This window comes from Bos mutus, chromosome 24 (assembly GCF_027580195.1).
Source record: "Bos mutus isolate GX-2022 chromosome 24, NWIPB_WYAK_1.1, whole genome shotgun sequence".
Taxonomy (NCBI): Eukaryota; Metazoa; Chordata; class Mammalia; order Artiodactyla; family Bovidae; genus Bos; species Bos mutus.
Window position 1 is genome coordinate 46,819,472 of NC_091640.1, and position 14,203 is coordinate 46,833,674.

The window sequence follows — 14,203 nt, forward strand, 5'->3', positions numbered from 1 at the left end:
CTGTTACCAGCCTCTCCGGCATCTCTTCTACTGTGGCTTTCTCCTTACTGCTCACACCTCTTTTTAAAGTCCTGTCACTCTGTTGGTTAAGAATTTCCAGTAGCTCCTCCTACCAACTCTGTTAAATTCAGACCCCGTTCAAGCCCAAACAATGGAATAGGAGCACATAGACATAGCTCTGCGTACTTCCCTGATGGTCCAGTGGTTAAGACCTTGTGCTCCCCGTGCAGGGGGTACGAGTTCAATCCCTGGTAGGGGAAGTATGATCCCACATTCCCCATGGAATGGCAAAAAAAAAAAAAAATCCTGTTTTCCTGATCAACTAGTTTAGGAAATATGGGGCCTGCCATCATCTATTGTTATCATTTTTAAGCCCAAACTCTCTGATCCTGGAAAGTGTTCAGAATGTGATGTCAGGAAAGCAGTCTTTATATTCAGGCAGTCTCTAATGTATGTTCCCATCTTTTTTTTTTTTAAACAAGTATATGTATGTAAGTATATGTGTATTTAAGTCATTTTAAAAATGTTTGGAAAGAGAGAAAACATTAACATTGTCTCTGAGTAGTGCAATTTTCTTTTGATTTATCTATATTTTCTAATTTTTTCTTAAATGAGCATGTATTACATCATACTAAACAAAAAATTATTAATAAAAATGGATTTAGTTTTTTCCTATGTAAAATGGGGATTAAGACATAGGATAGAAGCCTGATGAGCCATTAAGGAGTATAGAAGCTGACTGACCTGATCAATTCACGTTTGCAAATTCTTTAAATTAAGCAAGGTACTTGAAATAGTCATGGCAACCTCTTTTAAGAAAGTTTAGTCCTCTAACTGATCTGAATCTGGAACACAGAAGGAAGCATGATAAAAAAAGGAAAGTTTTCTCCTCTATATGTTCCCAGAGTTGAAATCAAAGAGAAAGAACTCTAACTGGAGTCCTCAATCTGAGGTCTTTGGATGAGTTCCTGAAATTATATGCTAATTTGTACGTATTTGCATGTTTTTCAGGAGAGAGTTTTTGGTTTTCAAAGAGGTTGAGGACTCAGATTAAAACCAGAGTTTTTCCACTTTCAGAGGATTGTGAGACAAGGAGCTTGCTTTTATTGCTAAGACCACTTAAGTCAGACAGCCTCTGACTGACCAGGTTAAAATGAGCGAGGGACCCCTGGTGCTGACACTACATGCATACAGAGGAAGCTGGTGGTATAATCTGTGACCAATGAAGAAATTATCAGAAACAATACATCCAAGTAGATGACACTTTCTTATACTAAATTTCCTTAGTGATGTCGATCAACAGATTTTTGGAATCCCCTTCAGAGCACGTGACATATTCTTTTCAGCTACTTCAGTGATGGCAAGCCTTGCCTATTGTGGTTAAACTGGGGTTTTATCACTTGTCAAATGTTGCCTGAAATGAATACTAGTAAATAAAGAAGTAAGCAAGTTGGGCAAATAACCATCTTTGGCTAAACATGAATGAAAGTAAATTACAAGATATTTTCTTAGTTGATTTACTTATTTGACTTTTAAGTACTTCCAGTAGCATATTGGGCACCTACCGACCTGGGGAGTTCCTCTATCAGTATCCTGTCATTTTGCCTTTTCATACTGTTCATGGGGTTCTCAAGACAAGAATACTGAAGTGGTTTGCTATTCCCTTCTCCAGTGGACCACATTTTGTCAGAGTGAAAAAGTTGGCTTAAAGCTTAATATTCAGAAAACTAAGATCATGGCATCTGGTCCCATCACTTCATGGGAAATAGATGGGGAAACAGTGGAAGCAGTGTCAGACTTTTATTTTTCTGGGCTCCAAAATCACTGCAGATGGTGACTGCAGCCATGAAATTAAAAGACGCTTGCTCCTTGGAAGGAAAGTTATGACCAACCTAGATAACATATTGAAAAGCAGAGATATTACTTTGCCAGCAAAGGTCCGTCTAGTCAAGGCTATGGTTTTTCCAGTGGTCATGTATGGGTGTGAGAGTTGGACTATAAAGAAAGCTGAGCACTGAAGAATGGATGCTTTTGAACTGTGGTGTTGGAGAAGACTCTTGAGAGTCCCCTGGACTGCAAGGAAATCCAACCAGTCCATTCTGAAGGAGATCATCCTGGGTGTTCACTGGAAGGAATGATGCTAAAGCTGAAACTCCAGTACTTTGGCCACCTCATGCGAAGAGTTGACTCACTGGAGAAGACTCTGATGCTGGGAGGGATTGGGGGCAGGAGGAGAAGGGGACGACAGAGGATGAGACGGCTGGATGGCATTACTGACTCGATGGACGTGAGTCTCAGTCAACTCTGGGAGTTGGTGATAGACAGGGAGGCCTGGCGTGCTGCAGTTCATGGGGTTGCAAAGAGTCGGACACGACTGAGCGACGGAACTGAACTGAAGTTCTTCCAAAATGTCTTTTTAATTTTTATTTACGTGTTGACTTGGCCGTGCTCTGTCTTAGTTGTGGCCCCTGGAGGCTTCCATCTGCGTTGAGGCATGTGGGGTCTTTCGCTGTGGCATGTGCACTCTTAGTTGCAGCGTGTTGGACCTAGTTCCCCGAGCAGGGATCGAACCCACGCTCCCTGCATTGGGAGTGCAGAGTCTTAGCTGCTGGACCACTGCGGAAGTCCCCAAAATGTTTTGAAAGACAGTGTTTGGATATACTTAACCTATGTGGTGGAGCTCTTTACTATACAGGCAAACCTTGTATGTTCTAGTTTTTGTTTAATGTACTCTTTAATATACGCTTACTATTTGTATTGAGTTTCTTTGGACTTTGCCTTTATTTTCTTTACCTAGAGTTAATTTTTTTCTTTCTTTTGTGAAATGGCCAGATATATTGATGCAGCCAATGCTTTGGAGCAAGAAACTAAAATGGGGTTACGACGCTTTCAAGTGTGTGACAACGTTGATCTTGAAACTATTTTGATGGAATATGAGAGCTATTATTTTGTAAAGTTTCAGAAATACCCCAAAATTGTCAAAAAGGCATCAGACACAGGTACGTGGCTATTTTCTAGAAGTAAGGTGCTGTCTCATCTTTAAGTTCTGTGTGTCTTCCTCATTTTATTCCCAGATAGAGGATGTCCTCCACCCTACACTGAAAGAATAGACCAGAAGGATTCTGTAGCCTCTTTTAGATCCAGTGCAGATGATTTAAACATGGTCGTCTGGACACTGATGTCCCTTTTTGTCATGTCGGCATTTGCTTGAGGACTGTATGGTTTAGGGCAATGAAAACAAAACCCCAGCGTGTCGCAGGTACTTTTTAGAAGATCAACATTACTTTCATTTCTTTAGAGATGGAAAGAGCTGTTGGAAGACAGTAAATGACAGAAGACTTTTTTCTTGTTGGGAAGACCTATTATCTATCTTGAAAATAACATGAAAATGAGTATTGGTGAGGCTAATAGCTCATGTATAGATAATGAAATGCTTCTGAAAGCCATCAATCCAGATAATGATCAATATAATGCAAAGACCCAGTATAGGTTAGCAGTCAAGGAGGCTGGCTGGAGGGAAGATCTAAAGTTAAGGCCCTGTGTTTTGTAGTGACATTGACTTAGAAGTCTGTAAGTGGGGGAAGTAATTATAAACCAAGGGAGATCATTGTCCTGTTTACAAGGCACTTGTTAAGCCACAGACTTTAACATTTCATGTAGGGACCAGGAAACCAAAAGGAACGTCAATTAAAAATAGCCAGGGCTGAATCACAGAGCTGGAAGGGGTCCGAGAGAGCAAGAGAGGTTTCATCTGCACTCTCTTCCAGTTCAGTGTTCATAGCTCTACATCCGTGGCTGGTTGATGGATCTGGGTTTTGACAGAAAAAAGCAGAGACTCCTAATCACTGGGCCACAGGACTGTTACTGACATGACTTGATTTTAATGCTAGTTCTAGCTTGGAACCACACTCTCCTGGGATATTGGGCACAGTGTCTTTAGTTTAAGGTAAACGGGCAGGGTTTGACTGAAGTGTTCCATTCTGGTGTCCCAGAAAGTGAAAGCAAAAGTGTTAGTTGCTCAGTTGTGTCCAGTTCTTTAAGACCCCATGGACTGTAGCCCATTAGGTTCCTCTGTCCATGGAATTCTCCAGGCAAGAATACTGGAGTGGGTGGCCATTCCCTCCTTCAGGGGTCTTCCTGACCCGAGGATCGAACCCAGGTCTCCTGCACTGCAGGCAGATTCTTTACCATCTGAGCCATGTCCCAGGGACCACAGCAAAATCATGTCAAGTTCATGAAAACTTAATGAAATGGTAACTATAAAGCAGCCCACACTGGAGCTGCCACCGAGTCTGTGGTCTCCAACACGTTTAATATCTTCTGAGGCCTTTGGGGTATTTGTGTGGAAATGCTTGGGAAGCTTGGGCTTCTTTCTCTTTGCTGGTAATTCCATTCCTCTCTAGATGAGAATAGCTTACAGTTTCTGCATGTAGCACTAATTTTAAGAACAATGTAAAAGGACAAACATACCTGAAAAATCACTTTCTCTTAAAAATTTATATTTCCTTCTCCTCTTGATATTTGTTTTGCCACAGCAGAAAACAGTTTACCTCAAAGAAGTGGAGGGAAGACCAGAAGGTAAAGTAAATGGTAATTCATCTTGACCAACTCAACCCTTAAGAGTTTGTGGGATCCGTTTCCAGAAGATTCTCCGGTACGGCTCCATATCTGCCAAGCAGCAATATCAGACCGTGGTCCTGTGACCTTGGGGGGCCAGCCATGGGCTCCCCTTATGTTACAGACAGCCAGGGCGTGGACCACTGTCGGCGCTCTGCTTTTACCACCAAGAATTGCATCCGCCGATGCTTTGTCTTTCTAGACTAGGTGGTATGAAAAGTATGGACCTCAGAGACCAAAAGATCCAGGTTCAGTTCCTGGCTCTGCCACTTACAAGCTTGGAGCAAGAGTCTGACACATAGTGAGTTCCCAGAACATAGTAAGCACCTCCCCAGAAATATTTTTCCTTTTTGAATCGTAAAGGTCATTTCTCTGTGTACCCTAGATCACGTCCTGACAGTCTGGAGGGAGTCAGGTCTTTCCATTCCTCTCCTTTTCTCACACTCACCTTGTATTTCTTTCTCCAGCTTCTCAAATCCCAGTCTCATCTGGGAGTCGTGGTATCTGACTGGAGCCCCTCTGTCTCCTGACTCTTCTGGGTTGACACTTGCCTCAGTGTCCCCCGCGTTCCCCTCCTCCCACTCCGGGCCACACGCCTGTCAGCAGAGCCTGTTCACAAAGTGCCCAGGACCGCACAGCTGTGGGGCATCAAGGCCTGTGCTCTTTGCTATTACAGGAAAGCCCAGACCTCAGGGGAAAGTGGCAGTGGGCTTCCAGTGGAGACCACACAATCACTCAGGCCGTGAGCAAAGTTTAAAAAAAAAATCTTAGGACACAATTAAAAGAAGAAAACTTAGATTGTGATCGTAGGTAACTCACTGGGCCCTCGAGAGCTTCTGGGAGTCCCATGGACTCCCTGCTCTGTGACTCCAAGTCCCTTGTCTGCAGCCTGAGAAGGAAGGGACTTAGCCGCCTCATCTTTTATAAGTGAAGACCTTTGGCGTCATTTAAAGAAGAGCTATGGAGCCCGAGCCTACTTCACCATGACGGTCACGGGTCCTCAGCCTGAGGCTACCTTTGCTTTCATGCAGTTTTTTCCGAACAGTCTCTTTGTTTTCACCAAAGTGTTCTTCTTTCCTTTATAGTTTCCATAAAGCTAGTCAGACTCCGGTAATAAATGATAACTACTTGTGAGCAGAAACAGTGAGGTGCATTTTAAGAGGCAGCTTCGGAATGCGTATGGAAACCTGATTGCTTTTCAGCCGCAGGTTCATCCCTGGGACCTCCTCAGCACTCCGTATCTGGCGGAACGCTCTGGGAGCGACTGTCTGGGAGCGCCTTGCTCCTTTAGCCCTGGAGCAGGGTGGCATGGGGCAGCAGGGGGTTTCTTCAGCTCCTCTCTGGGTAGCTGTTTATACATGGCAACCATTGACGTTGGGTGGAAAATTGTTGGCTGTAAGAAAGATAGCTAGAAAAATGATGCATGGCATTTGTATATAATCTATACTCTAAACAGTTATTGAAATGAGAGGTTGTGTCATGAGAGGAGGCGGTGGACCCTCTAGCCCCGCCTTAGACCTGGGAGGTAGACTGAAGATGGGCAGGGCTGGGCCGGACTGGGTGGGAGGACAGTCCAGATGGATTTGTGCCTGCAGATCTTTCCAGAACTCTCCTTAAATGCACTGTGTGAGGTGTTTGCGATCTCAGATTCAGTTAACAGGATTTCCTCCAAGGTCTTTGTTCCCTGCCCTAGGGTGATGACCGACAGTTGTCAGAATCTTCCCAAGATCAACCAGCAGAGGCGCGGTCCAAAACCACCGTGGGAAAGCCCGGGGACGCCAGGCCCCTCCACGTGGAGCATCCCAAACAGGTTGGGATGGCTTTGCTTGGCTCCAGTACCATTACAGGTGGCTGAGAAACAGCCCCAAGGAAATAGTCACGTTTACTTGTTCATTGAGGACAGTTTGATTTTGTTCAGTTACAGAGTTTCTTCCAGTACTTGGAAGGAGGGCTCCTTCCTCCCCACAAACTTTCGGCCTGTCTGAGTGCTGGGCGACAAGCCTTGAGGGGTGAATCCTAGGCCCAGTCAGAGCAGGAGGGCCTGGTTCCCACAAGGCTCAGTCTTCCTCTTGAGGAAGCTGGAGGTGCCAGCTCTTCCCATCCCACAGTGTATCCCTGGGGTCCTAAGTGGTAGGTTGGGGTGGTCTTGGTGTGGCTGGGCTTCAAGTCTCCTGTTGGGTTTCTCCAAGGCACACATGGTGGGTCGCTAACCCACACCTCCACACTTGGCTTTCTGTGGGGAGAGATGGGCAAGCAAGAGGAGAGAGAGAGCCCAGCAGGCGAGTGAAACCCATGCTGAGAAACTTCGGTACAGGACAAAACATACCAACCAGGTTTGAAGGAAAGAGAACCAATGGAAATGGTGAAGAGGAAAGGGAAGAATGCATGTCAGAGCTGTCCAGGGGGATAGAAAGTCATTATCTCACAACTCAGTAAGGGTCAGAGGGAATCTCTCATCTTCAAGGGGGTTGTGTGGTCCTGGCCACTGTAGACTGGCTCAGGTGGAAGCAAAGTAAAGCGGGAGGGGGCAGGATGAATCCCACAGGAGGCTGGCTGCCTGTTGACTGCTGTGTTTCCAAACTCAGCCACCCCTGGCCACAAACACCTCTGGTCCCAGGAGAAAAGACAGGCCTGTGAATGGAGGTGGGTGGAGGCCCAGCCATTTCTTCCACTGTTTGTGGGTCTCAGAGCCTGTGGCTTCCTGGGACAGCTCCTCCCACCCAGCACAAGCAGAGTTTATTCGTCTTGTTGGGTCTGCACAAAAGTGGTGGAATCACACATGGAGCTCCCCATTTGCAGAAGGATTTGGGACGACAGGACAGGCAGCTGCAGCCAGCATCTCAAAATTGCTTTCTGTCGCTGACTTCTCACTTCTCTTCCTCTTTCTCCAGGACGTTGTCAATCACACTCACAAGGAGAATGCTGACTTTGGCTTAAGTATATCTGGAATCAACAAAGGCAGTGGAGAAGAAAACGTCCGTCCACAAAAAGTAAGCGGGACTCATGAAGCAAACACTGAATGGGGAATTTCCCTGTTCTTTCTGAAAATGAAAAATTTTGAGTGTTAACATTTCTCAAACAGATAAGGTAGTATGTGATGATCAAAGGTTGGCTATGGGGTGAACTGGGAAGAGATGGGCTGAGGATGAAACCCTGAGGTCCTGGACCAGGTCTCCCTTCTGGATGGGTAGATTTGAATTAGTGGCTCCATCTCCAAAGGGCTCAGTTTCCCATTTATAAATTGTGGGGTTTGGAAGAGATGGCTTGGTTCCTTTCAGCTTAAAAATCCTGTGGTTACAGTGATCAACTGTCTGCATTATTTAAGGAGTTGTGGCCTCACATTCATTCCTTTCTGCCCTGTCAGTGGGAGTTGACTAGCAGTGTCCCTTTCTCCTTGGAGATATGGCTCCAGATTTGAATATAATTTCATGTGAACCTCAGTTGATATAAGGTTGATCTTGTCCTCGATAGTCATTTCTACTGCTTTCCTTTTTTTTTTTTTTTCTACTGCTTTCCTAATGAACTTCATGTCCTGATTTGTGTGTAAGAGTTTTTCGAACAGAAAAGACCCAGTTTGGGTAGCTGTAGGCTACAGGCAGGTAAAAATGTGTCACTTGGACATAAAAAGCAGCATCGACACCAGTGTGTTTCTCTTGACTGTAACTTTGAGGACTGAGTTCCATTCAGAGTTACCTTTCTTTCTTCGATCCTATGGGACTGCTGACTCACCTCTAGCCAGCGCTTCTCAGGCAAACTTAACTCTGGATGTGTGTGTCTGGAGGGAAATGGGGAGCATCTCCCTGGAAATCAAGGGGAATTGGCTCCTTTTAGGGCCTCAATTATATGGGTGAATGCTGGAGGTGACAGATTCCGATCAGTGCCGCCCACAAAGAAGCACTTCCCTGCTCACCGTTCCTACCTTATCATGTTTTCCAGTCACTTTTGTGCCCAGCAGTGTTGCAGCATTAGTTGCTCTTAGGAACATCTCACGTTGATATGAACGGGTATTTCTAATCAGGTCAAGGAAGGGGCTGTTTAATCCAGCACTTAACCTTTGAAAGAATCTGGCTATAAATTCTGTTTGCAGCAGAAATGCCCTCAGGTTAAGCTTTGGACAGTTTCTGCCTAACGTTTCATGAGCTTAAGAAGGGGTTATAGTCAGGGGCCCATCTCCAAAAACTGGCGCTTCATTGTCATCTCAGAGGTGCCCAATCTCAGAGCCTCCAAAGCTCACGATACCCAAGTCCCTTTGCAGATTTACTAGGTGTATTGTTCTCAAGGCACCAGCTTTGAAGTCAGCCTGCCTAGGTTCAAATCCCACGTCTCACCTTCCTGACTGATTCTTGGGCCAGTTTTTAGATCTCTCCAAGCCTCATTTCTCTCATCTGTGAAATGGAAATAATCAGAGTGTGCACCTCCAATGTCATAAGGAACAGAGAGCACACGATAAACACTCGGTGAGTGTTGGCTACTGTTACTGTCATTTAATTTTGACAAGTATCCTTGCTTTTTCCTTCTTTCTATAGAGGGACAGTGGCATCAGAAGGAGGCTGGGTATGGGAGATAGATATCTGGGTTTGAATCCTGGTCTTAAGTTCCTTGTTAGCTGTGGGACCCTGGGTAGAGCATTTCACTTCTCTAGGCTTACCTCCACATCTGTGAAGCGAGGATGCCACTCCCGACTAGCAGAAGTGTTATAAGAATTGGCAGTAATCCACAGCAGGTACCTCACACACCTGATTTGTGCCAGGCACTCTCCTGAGTGATGAAGGTACAGTATAGTCAGCAGATAGGAACTATCATTATTCTTGTGCCAATGAGTTCTTCCCATGTGTGGAGTATTTTAAAAGAAAGATGATACAGGGGAATTGGACACGTAGAAAACTGGTGGTGCATCAGGAGCTGAAAAATGCTCGGGAATTTTATTCAAGCCAACTTCATTGTGGAAAATTTATTTATAATGTGTTTTTTCTTTTTTTCCTGGAGTGCCCCAACCTGAGGAAATCATCTTGTTCATTATTAGCATAGCTTCCTCTTAAAGCTTTACTTTAAGTTTGCACTGCAGACCATGGTACATAAATGTGTCTTGATTTAATGAAGCCGAGCTATTAAGGACAGTCTCCCCTCCTGTTTTAATGGCCGCTGCAATAACTATTACTCCCTTTCAGGGCCCAATCATTGACTTCCGAGGGCTGCTCACAGATGCCATCAAAGGAGCAACCAGTGAACTTGGCTTGAACAGCTTCGACTGTAACCCAGACCCCTCAGTAAGTGGCTAGGATGGGACATCCATCTTGCAAACTGCCCAAATCCAGATGAGATTCTGGAGCACAGTTTTGAGTCCAGAGGAGCCTTGAGATCCAGTTAAAGGTCACGGCGACCTGCCACCGTTTGTGTCATGGAGCTCTGTGCCCTGTTTTCCTTCCTAAGTGGTGAAGCCATATTGTAACGTGAGGCTTTCTACCCTCATCATTAGGAACGACTCTTGAAACCTCTGAGCGCATTTATTGGCATGAACAGTGAGATGCGAGAATTGGCAGCCGTGGTGAGCCGGGTAAGATCTGATATTCAATTCACAAATTTACGGAGGCAGACTGGGGCTCCAGGAGCATTGTGGGCTGCTGCTTTTATTAATAACAATAAATATGATCATTTATTTATAAAGTGCCCCCACTTGCGAAGGCACTCATATTGTTTAGAGGCACAATAATGCATGATGAATAAATTATAGAATCATAAAATTACAATACAAAAAGCCCACCATCTCACTATAGAGGCCAAGAAAACCCAAAGAGAAAAGGACTTAGAAAGGAAGGGACAGGTGAAAGGTTTTAGAGCTAAGCCAAGATTTAAGGAAAGCAAGCCTCTTAGAGAAGGAGAGAGGACGTCTGTGTTTTGTTTAAACAGTCTAAGCCTAGAAATAGAGATGTCGGGAGTCTGGTTTCATAACTGGAAATTTTCATGAAGAAACAGATTAGTAGGAAAGATCTTACCATCTACAGGACTGATTTTTTTTTCAAGCTTGGTCCCCCAGGACCTAAAGGCAGTGAAATCTAGTGGTTGATGACACACAAGCTTGGGAATAGATTGACCTGGATTTGATTTCTAGATCCTCCTCTTTTTCACTCTGTGACTTGGGGCAAGTTCCTTGGTAACAGAATAGATTCCTGAGTTACAGGAGATTTTTCTAATCTCCAGTGATCTCATATTTAATGAAAGACGGAAACCAAGGCAGGCTCCTTTCTGGATGTTTAAAATGATGCAAAATTTGCACAGCTGCTCCGAGGTCGTTAAGGTCCCCAGGTCTCCATTTAGTCCAGCGGGTGTCCCCTGCATGCCTCTGATGTGTCAGGCACGTGCTGGCGGCTGGAAGCACAAAGGTGAATGGTAGCTGGAAAGGATCTGTATCTTCTTAGGGAAGAAGAGACACAGGAAATAGCCCACGAGAAAGGGTAGAAGAGGGCGGAGGGGAGGCGTTCTGGGCAGAGGTACAGACAAGTGAGTTGTAGCGCCTATGCAGTGTTTCTGGGGATCCAACTGAAACACCATTAGAAACTGCGGGAGAAGGGACTGGAGAGCGAGGCTGGGGTTCCTGCGTGTTCGGGCGCTGTGAACAGTACCTGAGGTTGGGCTCAGTCTGTATCAGATGGAGAATCTCTGAAAGGCGTCCATCAGGAGAACGGGATAATCAAATGTGCTTTTAGACAGCTTGTTCTAATGACAGTGTGGAAGGCCATCAGAGAAATGGAGATAGGAAGACCAGCTCAGGAGTTATTATCAGTGAGAGGATGAGGGGTCAAGCCAGGCTATGGTAATTAGGATGCATAAGAGAGCAGAGAAAAACATTGTTATACCCCCAAATCAAGTCTTGTTACTGTCTTTGCAAATGGATACCATGACTAGTGGTGATATAGTTGTGGAGTAGAAGTGGCCTGGAATGATTCCACCTGGAATCCTTTCTACAGAACTGTGAGAGGCAGTCATATGGACTCTGCTTGAAAGCCGACAGGGACGGGGAGCTCATCTCCCACTGAGGCAGTTCTATTGAGTTCTGATAACTTTTGACTGAGATTAGGAGGAGCTTCCTACTGGGAAATTATAAACACTACCATGTGGAATTCAGTGTCAGTGCTTGATGATGACAAGAGATACTGCTGTGACTGATGGATGCCTTGAACTCCAGTGAATGCCCATTGTGTGCAAAGCTTTTCCTAAGAAAGTGTGGTAATAATACTGAGTGGCTGGTCCTTTCAAGACGGGGTGGTTCTCCCGAGATTTGGGAAGACTGAGATCTTTATCATCTCACCCAGGAATGGATCCTACATATCACGCACTATCAAAATCACCTGTGTAAAGAGTTTCTCTAAGAAACGCTGTCACCCCTTGTGGGGGGACCTGGGAGGATGGGGGACTGAGTGGGGGCATAGCATCTCACCAGCATGTAAAAAATATGTTTTTACGTATTATATAGATTTATTTATTCGGTTGCACCAGGTCTCAGTTGCAGCACACAGGATCTTCATTGCATCATGGGGGATCTTTTGTTGCAGTGTGAGGGCTCAGTAGTTGTAACACTTGGGCTTAGTTGGCACTTGGGGTTAGTGGCCTCTTGGCACGTGGAATCTCAGTCCCAGACCAGGGATCAAGCCCACGTCCCCTGCATTGAGAGGGTGATTCTTAACCACTAGACCACCAAGGAAGTCCCTGGTTTTATGTTTTTGAATCATGTGCATATATCACTTTTTTAAAAATAAAATAAATATAAAATTAGTTTCCAGATTGTTCTGTAGTCACTCAGAATGACTGTGGAAGGGAGGTGGGTTTTTTTGTTTTTTTTTTTTTCTTTTTGCTATAACACTCTAGACAAGTTTGCCCAATACAGTTCCACTGAGAAAAGCCCCTGAGTGACTGTTCCGAGCATCTCGTGAAATTGAAGTTTGGAGACTGCAAATTAGTTATCAGTAAAAGCTACCTTAATTGATAATCCTCCATGGTTGCTATGGGGCTCTACTCTGTGAGGGGAAAACTGTATTTTCACTTGGTTGTTGGCTTCCTTGGATTTTGCAGAAGCAATTGCTCCTGATGGAAGTAGGGAGCAATCACTAGGGAAAAAGAGAAATTGGTTTCAGAGGAGCATAATCTCTTTTATGTAGCAAATTAGAAAGTGTTGTTGAGATCAAGGAGCAGGAGAGAGTCCAGGCACCACCTAGGAACTATGTTTCGGATTAAAAGCTAATGTAATTTGTAGGCATGTTCTGTAGCTTCTTTGATTACAGTCATAAATCAGCATGGTTTGGTACTGACTGAAGACGGGTATAGTCCACTGTTCGGAGATTTTTTCTTTTTGGTAAATTTTATGTTGTATTATTGTTGTTGTTTAGTCGCTAAGTCATGTTCTACTCTTTTGCAACTCCATGGACTGTAGCCTGCCAGGCTCTTCTGTCCATGGGATTTTCCAGGCAAGAATACCGGAGTGGGTTGCTGTTTCTTTCTCCAGGGGATCTTCCTGACCTCAGGGATCGAACTCAGGGATTGAACACACATCTCCTGCACTGGCAGTTAGATTCTTCACTGAGCCACCTGGGAAGCCCTTTATTTTGTGTGTGTATATGTAGTTGGAGAAGGAAATGGCAACCCACTCCAGTATTCTTGCCTAGAGAATTCCATGGACAGAGGAGCCTGGCGGGCTACAGTCCATGGGGTTGCAAAGAGTTGGACACAACTGACTAACACTTTCCCTTTCATATATATATATATATACACACACACATACATATATATTTTGTATATTTAGCTAATATTTGTATATACACATATTTTGTATACATATACATGTATATGTGCATGCACGCTAAGTCAACTCTTCGTGACCCTGTGGACTATATTCTGTCAGACTCCTCTGCCCATGAGATTCTCCAGGCAAGAATACTGGAGTGGGTTGCCATGCCCTCCTCCAGGGGATCTTCCCGACCCAGGGATTGAACCTGCATCTCTTATGTCTCCTTCGGTGGCAGGCAGGAACTTTACCACTAGAGCCACTTGGGAAGCCCGTGTATGTATATGTATGTATACAAAGCCTTCTTAAAATGTATATATACATATATATATATATAGCATATATATACAAGTAAATGGCAGTCCACTCCAGTATTCTTGCCTGGGAAATCCCACGGACAGAGGAGCCTGGTGGGCTACAATCCATAGGGCCGCAAAGAGTCAGATACAAATAAAGCAACACAGCGCACACACATATACATACATACCTATATGTTTAATTTGGCTACACCAGGTCTTCGTTGTGGTATGTGGGTTCTAGTTCCCTGACCAGGGATTGAGCAGGGCTCCCCCTGCTTTGGGAGCCCAGAATCTTAACCACAAGACCACCAGAGAAGTCCCTAGGAGATTTTTTTTTTAACCCTAAAAGTACAGTATTATATTATGAATATCTTCTTCAGGGAAAATCACTAAATATTTTCATGGCATCCCTTTGGTGAACTAACTTCAAATTACAATATGTATGTACATATATACCTAATACGAAAAGTTTTTTTTATCATAAGCACTTTATGTCCTATCGCAAGTCAAG

The 14,203-nt window shown here is 44.5% G+C and overlaps 1 protein-coding gene across 1 annotated transcript in view; it reads left to right on the top strand.

Moving 5' to 3' along the window:
• KATNAL2 (katanin catalytic subunit A1 like 2) overlaps positions 1-14,203 on the top strand; it is a 116,530-nt gene that overhangs the window by 61,054 nt on the left and 41,273 nt on the right. Inside the window, 7 exon segments of the mRNA XM_005908075.3 lie at positions 2,833-2,999; positions 4,536-4,578; positions 6,311-6,357; positions 6,360-6,427; positions 7,509-7,607; positions 9,786-9,884; positions 10,094-10,171. Coding sequence (XP_005908137.2) covers positions 2,833-2,999; positions 4,536-4,578; positions 6,311-6,357; positions 6,360-6,427; positions 7,509-7,607; positions 9,786-9,884; positions 10,094-10,171 — 601 coding nt within the window.